This window comes from Aquila chrysaetos, chromosome 4, assembly GCF_900496995.4.
Source record: "Aquila chrysaetos chrysaetos chromosome 4, bAquChr1.4, whole genome shotgun sequence".
Classification (NCBI taxonomy): Eukaryota; Metazoa; Chordata; class Aves; order Accipitriformes; family Accipitridae; genus Aquila; species Aquila chrysaetos.
The window spans coordinates 4,299,743-4,320,109 of record NC_044007.1 but is presented as its reverse complement, the minus strand read 5'-3'; the positions used below and the strand labels follow the sequence as shown (position 1 = coordinate 4,320,109).

General features: G+C 43.7%; 1 protein-coding gene and 1 long non-coding RNA gene across 6 annotated transcripts in view; one reads left to right on the top strand and one right to left on the bottom strand.

Moving 5' to 3' along the window:
* Window positions 1–685: 685 nt before the first annotated feature.
* Window positions 686–4,446, top strand: LOC115340201. The gene is made up of 2 exons (XR_003922979.1): window positions 686–863; window positions 3,258–4,446. It is a non-coding gene; the product is annotated as an uncharacterized LOC115340201 (long non-coding RNA).
* The window catches only part of SLC45A4 (solute carrier family 45 member 4), a 91,972-nt gene continuing 75,491 nt past the window's right edge, over window positions 3,887–20,367 (bottom strand). For 4 of the 5 annotated variants that reach the window (XM_030011381.2, XM_030011380.2, XM_030011377.2 and 1 more), the window contains 6 exons: window positions 17,105–17,293; window positions 13,880–14,059; window positions 12,695–13,770; window positions 12,497–12,596; window positions 11,287–11,498; window positions 3,887–10,439 (listed from right to left, as the gene is read on the bottom strand). In XM_030011381.2, coding sequence (XP_029867241.1) covers window positions 10,077–10,439; window positions 11,287–11,498; window positions 12,497–12,596; window positions 12,695–13,770; window positions 13,880–14,059; window positions 17,105–17,293 — 2,120 coding nt within the window. In that variant the 3' untranslated portion in view covers window positions 3,887–10,076. The remainder of the gene's footprint in view (window positions 10,440–11,286; window positions 11,499–12,496; window positions 12,597–12,694; window positions 13,771–13,879; window positions 14,060–17,104; window positions 17,294–20,367) is intronic. The other variant, XM_030011382.2, reaches the window with a different exon arrangement.

The window sequence follows — 20,367 nt, the reverse complement described above, 5'->3', positions numbered from 1 at the left end:
AAGTGTACAGGCATTGGAAGCAAGGACAGGCAACATGGGAGAACTGCAGAGAGTAGCCCCGCAGGGAGAGATCTGGGGATTTGGGTTGATGGCAAGTTGAATATGAGTCAACAGTGTGCCCTGGCAGCCGAAAGGGCCAACCGTGCCCTGGGCTGCATCAAGCACCGCATAGCTAGCCGGACCAGGGAGGTGACTGTCCCACTCTACACAGCACCGGTCCCACCTCAATAACTCTATGCACTTTTGGGTGCCTCAATATAAGAAGGACATCAGACTATTAGAGTGTGTCCAGAGGAGGGTGACCAAGATGGTGAAGGGTCTTAAGGACAAGACTTAGGAGGAGTGGCTGAGGTCACTTGGTTTGTTCAGCTTGGAGAAGAGAAGGCTGAGGGGTGACCTCATCGCAGTCTTACAACTTCCTCAAGGGGGGCAGCGGAGGAGTGGGTGCTGATGTCTCGCTGGTGACCAGTGACAGGACATGAGGAAATGGAATGAAGTGGCATCAGGGGAAGTTCAGATTGGACATTAGGAAAAGATTCTTCACTGGGAGGGTGGTTGGTCACTGGAACAGGCTCCCCAGGGAAGTGGTCACAACACCAAGCCTGTCAGAGTTCAAGGAGCATCTGGGTGATGCTGTTAGTCATACAGTTTAGTTTTAGGTAGTCCTGTGAGGAGCAGGGAGTTGGACTCAGTGGTCCTTATGGGTCCCTTCCAACTTGAGATGTTCTGTTGATTCTATGATTCAAACCAAGGGATGGCAGTGTTTACTTCTAGAAATAACCCAGCTGCGGAAATGGAAGCTGCTTGGAAATTCGGGCTGTCTTGTGCTGGCTGTGATCTCCCTGATGGGCTCCTGCAGTGAGGTAGGAAACAACCCTTCCTCTGCCTTCCAGCCTCTGTTCATGAGTTACTTTGGGTCTATTTGTAGGACTAGGCCCCTTTTTCCACCAGTACCGATTGAATCCTGCCTTTTGCTGTCAGCCTTTTAGAGTGAACGAAGCAAAAAGCCAGCGTCACCCCCCCCCTCTGCCATCAATTACTTCCTTCTGTTGCTCTTTCTGCATCCATTTCAGCTGCTGCCGTTCCCAGCCCTCTCGCCACGACTGCCCAGGGATGCAGCACACCCCACGGCGGGGGGGGGGGGGGGCTGCTGTTTGCCGTCTGACATGGATGTGGGTCCTAGCTGAGGATGAGGTAGGATGTATAAACTGCAGGATTCCCCCTGGTGCCTGGCTTTCCCCTCCACGGCGCTTTACCCCAGTGCCTTGGTACAGGTCCCCCGCTCTCGGCAGCGGGTGGGTGGCCTCGGTGCCACCCCTGGTGCCAGGACGGGGAGAATGCTGCTCAAATGCCACTTGGTACCAAGTCCAGCCTCCCAGGCCCAAAAACAGAGGCAAATGCTACCTGCTCGGGGCTAGGAGCTGGATTGGCAGCTGCCCACCACCCTCGCCCCCAGGATTTGGGCCGCTGTCCTCCCGCAACGCCCCTTTCATCGCTGTGGTCCTCCAGGGCCGGTTCCCTTCTAGGTGGCTGCCCCTTTTCGGGGTGCGAAGGGCTGCCCACCCCACGGGACCCCGACTCGAGGGTGTGCGTGCCCTGTATCGCCACCTGGAAGGTGGTGACACCCTACAGGCACATCCCACGTCCCCCAGCGAGCTCTGTGCTCGCGCCTGCGTCGCGCAGCAAGGCTGGAGCTGCTGGGGAGCGGGCGGTAGCGGGTCCGGGAGCGCGCGAGGTCTCAGCTCTGCCTGGTGCCTGCGCGGGGGAAACCCCCGGCGGCAGGCGGCGTTACCGCCTTTTCCAGCGTTGAGGGCTGGCGATGGGCATGGGGACCATCTGCAACCCACCCCCCCTGGTATGGGAGAGGTGATACCCCGGCTGCTGCAAAGCCTGAGGGATGCAGGGACTGACCCCACTGGGGCAGATTGGGAGATACTGGTTTGCGGGTTGTTCCGTTCTCTGTCCAGACTGGAAAGCAGGGGCAGCGCTGGGGCAGGCTCCTCTCCGAGCTATTCCCAGCTGCTCCAAGGCCACTGCGAGCTATTTTTTTAAGTGACGCACCTCCTCTGTCCTCACCCCTTCCACAAAATGCTCCAGCCAGCCCAAACCTGGCACCCTGCTCCCACCCCGAGGAGGGACGCGGTGCCTCTGGCCAGGGATCACAGCGTCCGGGGGGACGAGTCACATCTCCTGAGCTGGGCAATGCGTTTTCTCACCTCTCCTCCTCGCTGGGGATCACCCCGCAGGAACAACAGCACCAGGGAGGTTTCTGCTTCTCGCTGCTCAACCCCGGCCGCATCCTGCCACGGCACTGGGAAGGATGAAGAGGGCTGCGCCGTCCTCCCCCTCTCTTGGCGCAGGGATAGGGCTGATACGCGGATACTCGGGAGGAGATGCGTGGGCAGAGCCGGGCTCAGTGTCATGCCTTGCGAGACCCAGCCCCAGGGAGGTTCAGGTTTATTTCTTTGCTGCTTTCACAGCCCTCTGGCCTCTTCGCTTTTAATTGTGCCAGGAGAGGATGGGGATGTAGGACAGTCCCTGCCACTTAATCCCCAACTTCATTTTGGGCTCTGCCAGGTGGCTGGAGTCTCCCAGGGCGAGGACAAGCAGCCAGGGTTCTGCTGAGTGAAGTGGGGTAAGAAGAGGAGGCTTTTGCCCTTTTCACGGTTTAAGCCCAGCACCACGCAGCCACTTGCTCACTCCCTCAGACTTCACAGTAGCCCTCTGCTAGCTACCGTGAAGAAAATTAACTCTGTCCCAGCCAAAACCAGCACAACCCTTTTCGGGGTCATCTGTAGGTATTTGGAGTGGCTCCTTCCCTGGTGAGGCAGGGTCCACGCTCTCCCCTTGGTGCTGGTCAAAAAGCAAGTTCATAGCCCAGGCCGAAAGTCACATTTATTGCATTTTATGTTTTCACTTCTTCCTTAACCTCCAGTCCAGTGAGAAAAGAGCACAGCTGAGCTGTGTTTAGTCAAAACTAACTTCTCTGAGCTGCTGCTACCGATTCTGAAATGCCTTCAGAAGTCACAGACCAAATCCATCAAGTAAACTGCTAGAAATCAAAGCAGGACAACCAAGTTCTTGACACTGCAAGTTTAACCCTGTCAGCTGGCCTTTGTAATCCGATACAGAGGTCCCTCCAGCTTTCCCCTCTCTTGTCACTCACGACGGCCCAAGCAGTTAATTAGTTTGGATGTGAACCCGTTTCTTCGGAAGCTGCTTATGGTTATGCTTATTTCCTCCTGAAATGCTCCCAGGCCCTCCCGTGCAGAGGGATCCCACCCCCCCGGTGAGGCAGAGGAGTGGGAAAAGGCTGATGTGCTGGCGAAGGAGGGACAAGACCCTCCCTGCTGCGACCGCAAGAGCCAGAGCCCCCTGCCACCCACCCGAAGGGAAGACCCCACATACAGCCCCTCAGCCCTGGTAGCGCTCCCGCGGACGGCATGAGAGATGATGGATTTTGGCAGCCACCTCCCCTTGCGTCCTCCTGGGAATGGGTCAGAGCAACCAGGGCAAGAGCGGAGTCTGCAGTGAGGGACATACACCTCTCCCAGACATCACCAGTTTGCGCTTCCATGTGTGCTCCCTCCTTTGTTACACCTGAACCCTGCGAGTGTCAGGTGAGTTGATCAAGCGTTTGCAAACTCTAACACTTGGGTTTTTTTTTTCCATCAGCTAACATTTGGTAGTAGCATTTTTAGAAATGTTAATTAAGCTTTGGGAGGCAGGTGAGTATTATTTGTCTTAGGGACAAGGAGAAGCGGCGGCAGTGTTCAGCCTGTAGCAGGGAGCCTGCATCGCTGCCAGCCCCGCAGGTGCACCGCAGAAAGGACGCGTGCCTCTACTCACGCTCCCTACAAACAACACAGGAACGCGAGCCACCAACTCTTACTGAAATGTTTATTAAGATCGAACTTCAGAACAACGGATCGGAACACAATGTTTTGTGGAGTAGAATATTTCTAAATTGATTTTTCTTTTCTATGCATAAATGAAAAAAAAATCAAGATTATACAAAAAGAACAGAAAGTGCAGAACACAATAAAACAGTTCTCATGCAACAAATCTTTTTTTTAACCTTAAAACAGAAAATAAGCTCAACAGTGTAGAAATAAAAATCATACATACATTATGCCGTCTACACACTCAAACATTCATCTGTGACATTACTTTTCTTTATCCCTTTTTCCTCAAAAAACAACATTATGTGTTTAACACATGCTTATAAACATTGCTAAACTCAGCAAGAGCTATTATAGTGCCCCAACTTAATAAGTTGATAAAAAAGTAGTTGTCATATGGCCAGTTCACAAAGGAACTAAATATTCTCTCTTTTTTTTTTCCGCTATGAGATGCCTATATGCAGCTTTCTATTAATATGAGGCATTTAAAATAAGCTGGTCATTTAGCTACCGAAAGGGCTTAGTGTTCATGTTACATCAGAAAGAAAAAGTAATATTGGGAACCGCCAATTTGTTGAGAGGAAAGTCTTTCTGGTTTGGGGGGCTATTTACTACAATTTGGCTATCACTAAGGATTGAATAGGTGCAGGCTAAATGAGGTGATGCCTAGTTTGGCTAAACGCTCCTAGAGCTTCACCCGCAACTTCAAAATTTAAGAAAAAATGTGTCAGAGCATGTCCAATTGAACCACGTCCTGGGTTTTCACTAAAGTTTTAGCAGGTCACGAGGGCATCGAAAGCCTTTTAATGTTAGCAGATGCTCTCTTCTGGGGGTGGAAGGTATTTGTCCCTCCTGGGCACCCCTTGCTGTCCCCTGTGCTCCCTGGGGTGAGGGAAGGTGAGGTTGAAAGACAGGTGAGCCGCAGGGCTGCTTGGGTTGAGGAACCAAACAAAAATCAGTTTTCCAGGAGGTGATCTTAATTTAAATTACAGGAAAAACTGGAACATCTTAATGAGCTGATGAATGAGCTTGGCAGATGTCAGCGCCACATTATGAAAAGGCAATTAAGCCTTTTTGTTATTACCTAACATAATTTCCTAACTGTCCGGGCTGCTGAGCCTCGAAATCAAAACACCAGTTGATATTTGAGCTTCTGCAACTTGCCACTGCCAATGGCTTGTTCTGGATGCAACATGAGAAACAGAAAACTTTGGGTAGCTCCACTTTTAAAAATGACCATTTTCGATGCACTTTACAAACGTTCAGCTTTGTCGTTTAAGGAAGAATAACAGCTAGAGGACTCTCTGTAACCATAAAGTTTCTGCAAAGAAAAATAAAATTTGGTATTTCTTCTACACAGTCATTAATAACATTTCTGTGCAACATTTGGTGTTCGTTACATTTATTTGGCCTATTAAAAGGAAACAAGGACAAAACAGCTGCAAATAAAACCAAATTCTCTTTCACAATAGATACTTCAGATGCCGAAGCTGCTACATGTGCTTGGAATATCATGCAGGAGTTTACTTATTCATTTAAATAGGATACATATTTATAGCTGAGCTCGTCTCACATCGGACTAAGATGAGGGAAACCTGGAAGAACTCAGTTGAAAACATTGTTGAGTACAGTGACGACGAGCACACAACCACCAAAGATATTTTGGCCCGAGCAGTGTGTATATAAATGTACATACACACAGATACATATACACACACATACGCACACACTTAAAAACCCCCAACTCTCAGTGATTGAACCACAGTTCGTCGCAGGGACCGAACAAGGGTGTTGCACAACCTGGCTACGTGTCTGGGCAAAATTGCTGAAAACGTGAGCAACCACCAAAACCAAACGCTGACCCTGCGACACGCCTCTGGGAAGGAAGCCCCCCTGAACTCTCCTCCTGCTCGGATGTGGAAGGAGCTCTCCCAGGAACAAACTGTGACTTTTTCCACCTTTATTTGTAAATGCGACCTCAACCCACACGGCTGCAAGACCCCGCTGGCAGCCATGAAAATCCTGCCGTTAATAGTGGACGTCAGAGGAAGGCCAAGCTCACCACAAACCAAGGGTGGGCAGATGCGTTTCTAACAATGAAACTGGGGTTTTAATGAGGTACCTGGCAATAATCACTGCTGTTGTCGCTGTCATTCCAAGCGCGGGGGGATTCTGATCAGACGGGAGAGGAATGAGAAAGGCTCAGCCCTCGCTTCCATGCCTCCGTGGAAAACCTCACGCAAGCCTGTTTCATCACAGGGTCAGCATGCCAGCATCAGCACTGGCAAGAAAACCAGGAGGCTAAATTTGCAGCTGCCTCCTTTTCAGCCCGCTGTGCTGGGAATATTTCATAGTCTAGAAAAAGGCTCCAAGTGAAAGGGGAAAAGGACATTGTGTGTTTCAAGGAGCACTAACCTCCGTTGGATTTACTGGCTTCCTCCCTCCTGATGATGAACAACCCACATCTTTCCGTAACTGCTTACTGCCAGCGCTAGCAAACGACCAGATTCATGTTATTAAAAGGCTATTTAGGTAATAAATCTCTATGAAAGTCATCTAACCAGCAGGAAGAGAAACATTCCTAAGAAATTATTGCTTCTGGAGTCTCAAATTGCCATCCATGAACAGCACAGATCCGACTGGACTCTTGCAATAACCCAACGGTGCCAAATCCATGCTATGCTTTTCCGAGCGGTTAAAGTTTGAGCTTCTCTGCTCTCATGTAAAATATTACTAGATGTGCAGCTTACTGACTACAGCACTCGAGAATCTGAGCACTAACGGTGTGTCATGACTGAGGTGTTACACGTCACCAGGACGACTGCAGCAGAGTATGTTAAAATTGTTTACAGTATAGAGCAACACAGAACGAAACCACTAAACCTTAAGACTACTGCAGTAAAGGTCCAAAGAGATGAAGCACGCAGGATGATTTTGACTATACAGTAATATTGACAAACAAAGTATTATGCTAATTGTCACCAGGAATAAAGCCCCTTCAACTCTCTCTTCCCACAACTTCTGCAATAAACACATAAAATCTTACTACTTTACCTTTTAGTCATGACATGAAAAAAAATTTCTATATCAAAAGATAAGGTAAGGGACACAAAGAAATAAATCAGTGCCCACTCTACCCTGAGAAGTGCCAGGGCTAGAAAGAAAACTCTCTCAAATTCAAGAAGAAGCATTACTATGAAAGATCTCGTGAGCCCTCGCTGGCAAGCACTGGAAGCCAGCACAGTGGTTTTACAGGCTGGCCAAGGTACAGAGGAGATACTTTGGCTGGGGCTCCCCCAAGTTAATTCTTCTGGCAATACTACAAATACTTCAGCGCGTTTACAATGGATAATTATTTCCTTCAGCTTTACAGGGGAGTGAAATAGAGCTTCCTGCTACAAGGCAGCGTGCATATTCATGCATTACAAATGGTAATTAAACAGCCCTATAAACAATTCCAAATACAGATTTTAACATCCCGTTCTTAGAAATAAGGCTACGCCAAATGCTGGCTGGGACAAAATGGGACCTGCCCCGCCTTCGACTGAAAACCTCTGGGTTCAAAACGTCCTTCCCCCTCCTCACCGTCCCCCTGACTGAGAAAGCTAAATAAGTGTTTGAGCTCATCCCCCCAAACCGTTTCAGATTCCCTCTGCTGGGCGTGAAGCGAGAAGGAACTTCAACTTCTTCTCCCTCTTTGCAGCTAGACTTTGGTCAGCTTGATGGTGCTCTGAAAGAAATCTTGGCTTACGAAGAAGGTGCTGTGTGGAATAATGGTGATTTGAAACCACACTGATCCATAAAATTCATGGGGAAATGGGTAATTATGGCTGGCACCAGCCAGAAGATGCAGATTTTTAAACCATAGAAGAACCTTTCCAGAAACAGAGATTAAAATAAGGAGTACTTGACAGCATTTGTTTAACCAAAAGCAGAATCTTCAAGGAGCTTTAAAGATAAAATATTAAAGCCACTTTAAAATGTCTAATTCAGTGTGTATTTTACATGAATGCCAGTTATAGGGTGAAATACAACTCATCTCTGTTATATACGAACATCACCAGAATATATTAAATATAATTGAGATGATAAAATTCATGGCAGAAGTTCAGTTAAAGTATTTCTCCCAACTGATTTCTTCAATAAGGTCTCATATTCTTCAGTAGTATTATTCCCCTGTCTGAACACAGTTCACAGTATGTGTTCTAAATAAAAAAATAGTCACCTTAAAGGAAAAAAAAAAAAAAAAAAAAGACTTTCTCAAGACACTTAAAAAAAAAAGAAACCAAAACCAAACCCTAAATCCGGTGTGATTACATGTACTTTAGTGCTTGGTGATTTCACCAGCCTAAAAACATTGTCACCCTTGATAGCATAGGACATCAGCACCGACTGAAAGCCTTCAGCTAAGAAACCCACATATGCCACCAGGAATTCGTCAATGATGCTGGCCAAGACTGCGCATTAACTTCAAATATACCAAAACATACATTTCTTAAATACATTGACAGTTCAAGTAATTTATTAAAAAAACTGCTTTTCATTTTGAAATATATATTCTTCTTTTGAATGACTATATTGCAGCATGATTTACACATGCATTTTAAAGTACTGTAGTATGAGAAGTTTGAGGCAGCAGAAATCTTACAACGAGCTGTGGTTTGTCTGTTTAAGCACACAGATTGACTGCAGCCCAGAGGCCCATGCGAAAATGAGTAAATAGCATCACAAACACTTCTTATAAGACGACAAATGGAAGTTCGGTTTCTAAAGTTGCTTTAAGTGGCTGCTGGATCTCTGAGCTGCCCATGGATTGGGGCACACTGCTCGTGATCCAAACGCTGTTCCAAATCAGATTAGCAGAACTCTTTTAAGCTCTTCACAAAAAAAAAAATGTCTTTGCACTGCAGCTATGTCCTGAATCAAGGAAGGGGGCATGGAGGTTGCGCTGATGACATTGGTACAGCAGCTCAGAAGAGCTCCAGCCTACAATTCCTCCAACACAGGGACTGGAACAGCAACACATACTAGTGGATTGAATTTTAAGGTCTAAAAACTGTTTCGGATGCAGATTTTGATATACCCAGACTGTGCCTTAAAGTGACGGAGGTAGGCCTTCGGTTTACCTTGTTGTACTGACACCGTGCCTTTACCTTGGCTGCTGTGTTCCCAGCCAGGAGGTTAAACGATCATAAAAAGTGCAATTAATCAACAACTTCCTTTCCCTATGAAAGAGAATCCACACGCCCCCTCCCACGAAGCTGACCCCAGAGATGCCCTTTCTCCATGGCAGCTTCATCCAGAGATGATCAGGTTTAAATGCCAAGAAAACCCCCAAGTTCACCAGCACGCAAAACTCTCAGCTAAAAATTGTCACAGCATATTCCAATGACATTCATAAAATGCAGCACTTGTGATAAAAACCTGCGAGTGCTGGTCACCTCTCCCAATTGCTGCTCTTTCCATCTACAGTTCGCATCATGCACCCGATGTCACCCTCTCTTGACAAGCAGCAGACTTGGGAGTAGTTGTTGAACAGTATGACTAAAAGGTTTCACAGCAGTTTCTTAGAAACCGCAGCAATTGCTTTTGTTTTCCTTGAAAATGATGGCAAATAAAACTATTCTGTAGTAATTGCACTAACAAAAACATGAAGTCTAAAATTAACGTTAAAGAACCGTAGCTGTCAGACCAATAATATCATGCTTATGAAAAAAATCGATCAAGATGTCTAAGCGTTTGATTCAGCTGTTACACTAGTGAAATCTGAAATGATCAGACAAAAAAAAGCAAGAGACTATAAGTCAAGATAGCTTCCATTTTCAGTTAGTTTAAAAACAGCCGAAAACTTAATTTTTCTAACTGCTAATTGTATACACTGTGAGTCTCATGCAGATTAATAAAACTTATTCGAAATCTAAATGTATTCTTAATAAAAAAGTGTTCAGAAATGACGTTTCTAAGTTGTAGAGAAAGCAATTAGCATCATAGCTACCTGTTCAAACCTATATTAAGGACTACAGAATTTCATTTACACTTTTCACGAAACTGCCTTTTCTTCTGCAATTTTAGCTACGAGTAGTGAAGATCCTAATTTGTTTTCCTGGAAAAAAAAAAAGTTCTTGATCCTGCACCTGCACTCCCTGGAATGTGGGTGAACAACAAGCAACAGCCTCACACAGCTGACTCACTCTCCAGCTCCGACACAGCAGCTCCTTTGCGCGTGAGCTTCAGCACAGTTGGCTTCTCTGCACTTGTGCCGTTGCCCTCGGTTGTCTCTGGAGGACCTAGTCCTTTCTGTTCTTCCTTTGGCTCTTCGTTGACTTCGGGATAAATCACCAAGAAGGTAGCTGTCAAAAAACCCAGGAAGGATCCCACTGAAGCCACCATGGGAATGACTCTGACTGTGCCAACCGCATCCACCACGCCACCAAGTGCAGAGGCCACGAGGATCTGGGAGATGTAAACCTGACACGACAGAATAGCGCAGTCTATGCCAAATCCTCGCTTTGAGTTCCCGGGGCTATGGTGAATGTACTGGAAAAAGACAAGCAGCGTGTTAGGAGGTAAAACGATGGATGAAATCAAATAATTAAACACTAGTATCTTCCTCAAATTTCTCAGCCACGTGGTCAACTTTACACCATCCTTGTGCATCACACAGGCTATACAAAGTCCAGAGCAACAGCCTCCTTATCTACTTATCAGTGGCCTCCTCGTCTTACACCAAGAGGCAGATATTTACTGGGGCACTCCTAGCGTGAATTAGCTCCAAGATATGGTTTTGTAAAAAAAAAATTTACATGAAACAGTGGAAATTATTTTTATGATTATACAAAGGAATCCCCCTCCCAATCCCAATGCAGAAATGTGCTAAAATAAATGATCCCACTGTAATTTGTAATCCAAATAGAACAGTGCCAAAGAGTGGAAAATAAATCTGTCCTTGTTTCCAGCAGAATCAGTTTGCCTTACATCTCCCCAGACTTATAGCTGCATTTCCAGACCCACCTCAATATCTAAGACTGTGAAGAACCTGAGTAATGCTAACATAACACATCAGAAACAGTAGTAACAACTAGGTATATAATAAAAACTCCAACAATTATTTCATCTCTCTTCATCTACCATATGCACCCACAAATCCTTTTATACCTCCTCAGCACGGGGTAAAGTAATCATGACCCCACTGAGCCAACTTGATGCTAATACCACCTGATTTAAGTAGCAGCTCTTGTTATTTACTATCAAGGATGAATTTGTGCTTTGGTAACAAAGCAGGTATCTCAAATAATGGGATTTAATAAATATACTTTGCCACTGTGATCTTCAGAGAAACGTGACCGCTCTGCCTTGATTAAAATACTCAAAATATTCCACGTACCTGTTTAATATCGTGGTATTGTCCCAAAAGCGCATAGGGGCAGTAGGAGATACTCATAGAGACTATTCCCATAGTGCTGATCATTATCATGGTGACATACACGTTGGGGAACATAGCCATCACTGCAGTCCCCAGAGAAAAACCCAACGTGCCCAGGATGTAGATCACTTTTATGCTAAGGTCATAGTTGTCCAAGTATTTCTGCAACAAGGCTGCACGGGTGAAGAATAAAACGTAAATATCAGTTTACTTGGTGAAGTTTTATGGTATTGATGCAGCCGTGACAGCTCAATACGCCGTTTAGGACTTGGATGCTCACTGCATATTTGGCTTAGCAGCATAGCTCAGCCCTCATTGGGAAAAGGATGTGTTGCTGCTCCAGAAACCAGGGAACAAATGAGCTCAGAGACTTGCCTAAACCACACTACAAGTCTAAGGCAGAATAAAATACTTTGAAACTCAAACGTATCATGGTCCACTCAGTCCATTCATTAATTCTACCTATTTATTAACTTTATCAATGCAGGTACACTCTGAGCACAGCGGAGATTCTGTTTCTAATGCAAGCACATTCGCTAAACAAAGTGATCAGATAATTGATGTTTATAGCCACGTTTCAGTTTGTGTTCGGAAACAAGCTGCCCACCTGAACTTCAGTTTGACATGTCTCAACAAAGAGGCTGTCCCCATGATACTGATCTGTGCAGACACGGCTGCACACGTGCTGTGCAAGGCAGAATTTAGGTTTGGCAAAAGCTCTCAATTTCAGAGTCTGTATTCCAAGCCTAAATTGTCTGCAGTTGGTTTATCTGTTATTAGAAAGCACAAGACTTTCAGAAATTTAGATTTATAATTTTGATTTTAAAAGCAGTTTTTGCAAAAACCCTCTTACATATGCTTGAATCTTCTAACAAGCATATTTTTAGTTTCCTGATGACTAGCTAAATGCCATTCAATATCATTGGATATCATTTTGTGCTTTACGCCACTTAACCAATCTGTTTGTACTCCCACATCTACATTTGGAAGAATTTTCTAATACCGATTCTTACAGAAGCCCCTCCCCTTATGACCATGTGAAATGCTTTTCCAAAATACCCTTCACTCCAAACAAGGAGGCAGATGCTAACTGAAGCAAAACTATTTTTACCTTGCAAATATATATATATATGAGGTGCATTCCACCGTCTAATTGTGCAGAATCTCTCACCTGAACAAACGGCAGCAGTAGCAGCATAGATTACCAGTCCCCAGCATCCCATCTGAACTCCAGCGTTATAGTCATGTAACTCAGTTGAATTAGAAGGGGCCTGCAACAAACACAAACGCAAAGCCATTTTCTTGTAATGAGCACATCTCAGAAATGAGTAACTATAAGCAGGTCTGCCAATGGTAACTGTTCTCTTACCTTTGGATCGCCCTGAAAGATGACCTGTCCCATGAAATCTGTATAGAACACAGCTTCAGCAATGATCGAAAACCAAGTTAAGAGGTGACAGACGCACAGTCGCAGCAGCTCCTTTGGCATCTTTAGCATTGACAACCACAAGAGTCTGACAGTAGTTTCAGTTTCCCCCTCTTCGCTCTCTGTGTCTCCACTTGAATTTGTTGTGCCACTCTGATTCCTGTGTCTGTACCTCTGTCGCTGCCGCTTCTGCATGTCGTAGATATCATTCATACTGCGTGAGGACTTTATCAAGACGATGGCATTGGCCCGACGAAAGCGATAGCGGTGAGAGCCAATTTTTCCATAGTATGAGAAGGTGTAAGATGGCTGACGGTAGAACATGTGCCTCCGCCTTCGCATGGAGTTTGAAGTACTAGATTGCTTCATGCCTATTCTAGCATGTCCATTGAGGAACTCTTTTGGTAGGGAGCCATTCACGTTTGGGACTTTATCTTCATTTAAGTGATTATCAAGCAACATTTCTTCCTCTTTCTCATTGTCCCTGAGGAAAGCAGAAAGGTGGTTGAGTTTGGACTTCATGATCTCTTGGCTTGTATTGTGGGGAGTGTTTGGATATGAAGCATCCTGAAAAATGGAGGGTTCGATGTCATGCAGAAAAAGCAGCTCCGATTCAATTTCCAACGTAGCATCGGGCATGTGCAGAACCGAGTCACTCTTACTTCTTACAATGTTCACCTCAAGGAACTCCATATTGAGATCATGCTCTGACTGAACCTCGTCATGGAACATAGAGGCTCCATACGGCTCTTCCTCACTAATTACATTCAGTCGATTCAGAGGGGGGAGACTACCACTGAATTTGACACTGGAAAGTGTGTCTCCTTCGTCATCAATCCTGTCCTGCTGAGGGTTATATTGCTCTTCTTCAATGCTAAAAAGGTGGAGAGCAACTGAAACAGAGAAAATAATGGCTGCAAAGAAGAAAAGGACTTGCTCTTGAGATTTAAAAATACCACCCAAGAAGGTCTGTGTCCAGTCCAGCCCTCCTAACATATAACCAATTGCTCCTCCGAGACCTGTGGAAGAGAAAAAATGAGAAGTGAGTTCAGGAAACATCAATTCAGTCACAACTTGGTCATCAGGAAGACTTGACAGCTGTGAAAAACGTATCCACTAACACCATACCAGCTGAAAACGCATGGATGTTAAGGGCCATGTCTTGCTCTTCACTGTCCACCACATCCAACAAGTAGGCCCGAATTGGTCCTTCTGTTGCATCAGCGCAAAAGTCCAACACCACAACACCAAGCACCGTGAGAACTATACCAATAGGCTGCTTGTCTGGGACATCACCAATAGCCAGACCTGAGGAAAAACAGAAGAGGAATCTGAGCATGTCAGTCAAAAAGGGAAAACTACTAAGCAAGGTTAAGCTCCTTAAGAGAAAGGTGGTCAACACACTTACTAGAAACATTCCTTTACAGAATAAAATGCCAATTTCAACTCTGGCACAACTTCATAGGTGGTCTGGGACAAAGGTTTTGTTTTTACGTTTGTTATTTTTCAAATTTTTTTTTTTTTAAAAGTATCTCTTAAACCTTTGAGACCATTTGATATTATTTCATGTTTCTCACATGCGTTTTCCTTCAAATGCTGAAGGCTGTTTTTATAAAAGACAGCCATGGTGAGAGAGGAGAGCCTCCAAAAACAAAATTACAAACTTCATCTGTCAGTTACAAACACAGGGAACTGCACTGCTGACAGCATTCCTGACATGGTGCCTAACATACAATGGTCACAGTACACCAGGATAAAGTGAAATTTAACCCCTTCACTTTTCTCTTTGATTTTCTTAAACATTCATATTTTCTAAATCACTTTTATAAGCAAAACTTTTAAGGATGAAGTAACATGAAGGTACTTTGCATTGCAAAAAGCATCAGTCAGCTTCTGTTGATAGCACAGGATGAAATGCTTTTTGTCTACAGAGTAGAAAGGCAGCATTAGTATATAGCTGGAGAATTTTTCATGAAACGAACCATTGACAAAAGCATGAATTACTTGAATCAGAGAGATTTAGAAGTTACACATGCAAGACTGATAAAACCATTAGCATAACTGATGAAAATGACTGTGGAAAGAGATGAACTGGCTAGGCCACCAAAAATCATCTAAATCTCAAGTGCTACGATTCCTGCATATTCAATCCTCACTTATACCAAGTCCTCTGAATGCTAAAGAAATTTATACATGTTCCACGCTCGGCTGAATCTTACAGCAGAAAACACCAACAATGTCAGCACTTTAGATTTGTTGGAAACCTGAACAGTGCATACAGTGCAGAGAACAAGAGTTGAGTAAGATCTATATACAGCTGTTCTCCCAGGACACCGCTGTATTACAATTAGGATTAGCAAACCTCTTTTTTAGCATGCTCTTGTGCTCCTTGTCGCCCTCCCTAAGACTGCTATTGCCAGAGGCCAGGTTATGAAAAAGGGTATGATACAATGACCACCTCAGTTTTTGTAGCATCCCCTATAGCCCCAAAGTGAAATTAGGATTGCAAGTAACTGGAAAGTAAGGATAGGAAAGTGTGAACATAAAATGGGAAGAAGACAAGACAATGAAAGCATACAGGGTCCATCTAGAAGAAAATCTGGTTACAAATGAGGTCTTTTCCTGCAAACCACCGGACACCCCCTTTTGCGAGAGACGGTAAGCAATGCCATTTCTCTCCGAAAAGTGACACAAGCCACCATTCCAAAAACATCAATTACAGAGAGACTAATACTGCTTTATCATATTGTGCATCTGCTCTAAATAGCGGCTCAAGCGCTGTCTTACGCTGATGTCAAGTGCTATCTTATGCTGATATAAATTGAATGTTAGTGGCAAATCTCTATCTTCTAGCATGGAACAGGTCTAGGGAAGAGCATGGAACAGGTCTCACTTCAGTTCAGTTCATTCCAGGCCCCCTTGGGAGAGGCACAGCAATGTTTAAAGTGCTTTTCAGAAGTGGGTTTTCATTCAAAATCTACCACAACCACATCCCAGGAACAGATGCATAAAGCACAGAGCTCACTTTTGCAGTGCGTTGCAACAACCTCTGTGTTTCAAAGAAGTTTCATTGCACAAAAGCACCACTGGAGTATCTGGAAAGCACAGGTTTTCCAGAAAGCTATGCAACAGACTGTATTACTGTGCAACAAAGAATTAGAGAAAAATCAAAACCAATCTTTTGTGCTGATTTATTAGAAGGCGAGATACTTCAAAATAACCCTATAGACCGCATATGAGGTTTGCTTGCCAGTAACAATGGTTACTGACCTAAACTACTGTGTGGAAGTAAGAGCTTCCTATCAATGAAAATCTTGTAAGAAGGCTGCAGCCTAACATCCTGCATACATCTGGAGGAGGAGGGATAAGTCTTGGAGACACAACGACAAAGTAGAATTGATACCATATGATAGCAATTCAAATAATTAATATTTATTGCTTGGGTAAATTAAAAAAGCATAAGCTAAATGTCATTCATCTGAACAGTTTGTCCACTGCAGTTTGCAGAAAACTGAAAACCATCATATGGCATCCCAATCTGGCTTTAAAAAGCTAACATGCTGAGCCAAGATAATGTTCCACTCATTTCCCTCAATTAGTAAAACTTTTTCACAATAGAGCTGCATCTAACCCAAAAAAAAGAGAGCCAAGAGGATATTATTAGGTGCTAAGTTCCTTTCATTTGCATCAGTCCAACCATGATGTAAACATTTCCCCAAATGTACTTGCTGTCACCTCTCCTACACTAAATTTACAAAGAGATTGTAGATTGTAGATTAAGTTCTGTAGTTAACTATGTTCAAGGGAAACTATTTTTACCAGCTTTGATGGGGGCTCAGGAAAAATTATTTTCCCACATAGTTTTTGATAAACAAATATTAACTGTGTTCTGGACTTTTTCAATACCAGGTCTAAGAAAAGCACAAGAAAAAGTGAAAAGATAATTTTTGAAATAATGCTGGAAACAGGATGTGTTGCCAGATATGCATTAAAGGGAAAATGGATCACAACAGGAAACATTTCCCTGTGAACAGGTTGCTACAATTTTCCCATGTCAAGGATCGACCAAATTCATCTCAGTGACTGCAAACATTATGCTGGCAACCATTGTATTAATAACACTGTATTACGAGTTACAGCTATGATTGCACAATACTTAGCACAGCACCGTAACTTTTGAATAAAAACATGCAAGATGGATAGCTCAAATGCAGTGTTGCAGAGATTTCTAATGATTTTAACACTAAACCTAAGTTAAATCAACTGCATATCATTATCTTTACTGCCTACATAAAAGTCTTAAAGCAAATATGTTAGCAGGAGATATACGCAGGTGATTTCCTCATTATTTACCTATAACAGAACCATTAAGGAAAAGTGCAACTCCAAAGAGGACACCAATGCAGAGAGCAAGAATAAAAGGCCGCCGGCGGCCCCAGCTCAGTGTGCAGCGATCACTAGCCGAACCTATAAGCGGAGTGAAGATCAAACCCAGGATAGGGCTAAGGAACCAAGTGAGGCTGTAGTATTGTTCAGGAAGACCTAAAACAAAGACAAAAATTATTTAAAGGTTATGTGGTACACATCAAACATTTCACTTTATACACGAAATTTTCTTATACCTTTGAAAACTCTAAATTGATCAGTAATTTATCTATGGTAAATTCTCTCCCAAATGAACAACTTAGTTAAGATTTCTTATAAACAGTTAAAAAAATCAGCTAAGGAAAGCACAGATCATTTATCTTTCAAATACCCAGGCAATGAGAAGGTAACAATAGGTATATTTAAGCTACTGAAATACAAGTTTAAAAAAAAAATATATATCTAACAGTGGAATCACTAGTCTAGATTAGTTACTACTGTCAAAAAAAAAAAAAATCACTTTTGCTGAAATTTGCTGAGTGTGCAGAATTCTTTTTCACAGGGGTTGGTGGGGATGGCCTCCATGAAGAAGTAGCAGCTGAGGTCTGCTGCGTAAAAGCCAAATAGCTTTGTTGCATCCTCTATCCATTTGTGGACTATAAAAACAAACATCTTTGGGATGCTTGGAAAGCTACCTGGTTGTCACAGACACATATCCCCTTCTCAACAAAACTTTTAACATTCAACAGCAGTTGAACATTATAGTGGTACTGTTCATTTAAGATCACCACCATAAAGAGTTATTAAGGATTTAATGGACTGAGAGTGATGGACAGAATTTGACTGTCATATTAAGTGTCCCATTTCTAAGCACAAATATGTTTACTTATAAAATTGAACAATGGACAATAAAAGAAAAAAAGCAATTATTCATTAACCTCTAGAGAAATCTAAGGAGGCTTGCTTATCTCTACTATCCTTGCTTTTTTTTTTTTTTGAGAACTAAGGTGACTATTCATAGGATCAGATGGAAACAAATTGGATTTATTATGTAATATTTACCTAGAAAAAACCCCCTTGTTACGAATAATAATTTCTGGAGAAGGAAAGAAACCCCCAAATCCCTGCTTCACACCTCTCCAGCACGGAGAGCATTGGCCTGCAGATGGCAGACTGGCTCAGAAGAGCTGCTACACTCGGGACCTTGGAGATCTGCCTCCCTCTGGGTTTATCAGTACAGGTCAGGTAACCACTTTGACATGTTTCTTAGCAAAGCATTAAAAACAAAACAATCAATTTCTTGCAGTCCAACTGATGCCAAGACTGAAAAACTCGGTGTCTTTACCCTAGGAAGGAAAACCATTTATTATTCAAAACCATATATTGTAAGCATCAGTAGTATTCGACATTTGCTGGTGAGATCAACCCGTACCTCGTGCTCCCTGTTCAGCACGCTGAGGCATCCATTATCCAGCAGGATTATACCAATCCCTGCCCAAAATAGCTTATGTTGCAAATTTGGAAGTCTAATCTCCTGCTGTTTAAAGTACCATCAAATCTTGACTAAGAATGCTGACTTCTTCCACGAGATAAATCAGATTTTCCTGAGACCGTTGCACGCTCTGCGGTGATACAGAGATTATATTACAGGAAAATAAGCTATTTTTTTGCCATAAATAACCAGTTTCATCATCAAGATTCAAAATCCAGGTCTGAAGCCAAGGTCTATGTGATTTGACTCACCTTTGGCTAACGAACAAGCTAACAGCCACAGCCACCTTGACAAGTACAGAGTTATTGGAAGAGGCTTGCCTCTTCTGAACTCACCCGACCTGTGTTTTTGGACAAAATATGCCCATGAACACCCTGCCCAGGGCGGATGGGTGGGTGAGCATCATGGTTTAGCTATCTTTCCTTGTTACAGGCAGCTGAAGGCCTACACCGGAGGCCAATACTCTACATCAGCACTTACCATATAACTATTGACTCCTTTCGCGGCAGGTTTTAGATCTCCAGGAAAGGGCTGTGTCTGTACAGATGCCACCTTGTTCACATCATGGTTCAAACCATTACCTCTTGCTTAGCTTTTCCAACTGTTTGGTGATGTCTTGGCTGACACGGAAGTTTTAGCTGAGACATACTTAGTGGGGGGGGGCATATTAGGTTTAAAGCTCTTGTTCAAGAAGCCATGGTTGTTAGCACCATTCCTCCAGACTGCAACATTTATTTGCGTCACCCAGCTTCTCTTAATGAGTTCTATCCTAACCATAGGTACAAGTCAGCAAGCCAGTAATCCAAATAAGAGTGCAGAGAAAACCTCCATCTCCCTGGGGTTTTAACATTCTCTTTCACTTCACCAAGTTCCACGGCCTTCCCAAGCACACAAGCAGGTTCAGGCACTGTGCGTTTTAACTGGCACCTCTCCTGCTCCAGGACACTAACGCTTATCAATGCCTGAGCTGGCACATAGATGAGGTGGGAGGGGAGGTGTCCGCTTAAAAAAACCCATTAATGATGGGAAAGAGGAAACATTTAGTTCAAGGCAACAAAACTAAATAAAAGGGAGGTTATGATTCATTTAGGGTGAATGATTTTTCTGCAAGACACTGAAGAAATGGCAACATGCAAATAGTCATCCCATTTTGCCTCCAGAGCCATCTTGTTGAGCAGCAGTTATGCATCAGAGGTTGTTATTGTGTGATGTCAAGTCAGTGCAGCGAGTCTGTTTTAAAGTTAGAAGCTATAGCTTAACCAACATCACTGATCTTCATCGTAGCGTTCACCAACATCTGAAATAATCTGATGTCATATCATTGCAAGAGGGCTGTATGTTGAGAACAGAAGTTTCTTTTCTGAATTATGTTGTGACTTGTGAGTTATGAGCTGGAACATCTCAATTGAGCTCATCCATCAGGAAACACTTGAGAGACATTGGGAAGGTTTTGCAGTAAATCATACAGTTGCTTTAAATAAACTCAGGGGATGAAGGCTAGCAAGAGCTCCATTACTAGCATTACAAGCATCATCCTATCTTATATGAATAAACAACCTTAAAGAGATAGATGTAAGTAAAATGGACACAATTAAGAGACTCTCTTTTAATTTTCCAATATCCATGAGACAACAAACTTGTTTTAATGGAGACTATGAGCAGAAACAACAAGAAAATGCTAGTACAGGAGGGACAAGCAATAGGGGTGTATATCCAGTGACACCAGGGGCTTGCACAGCTCACTGTCCCTCTGTCCTTG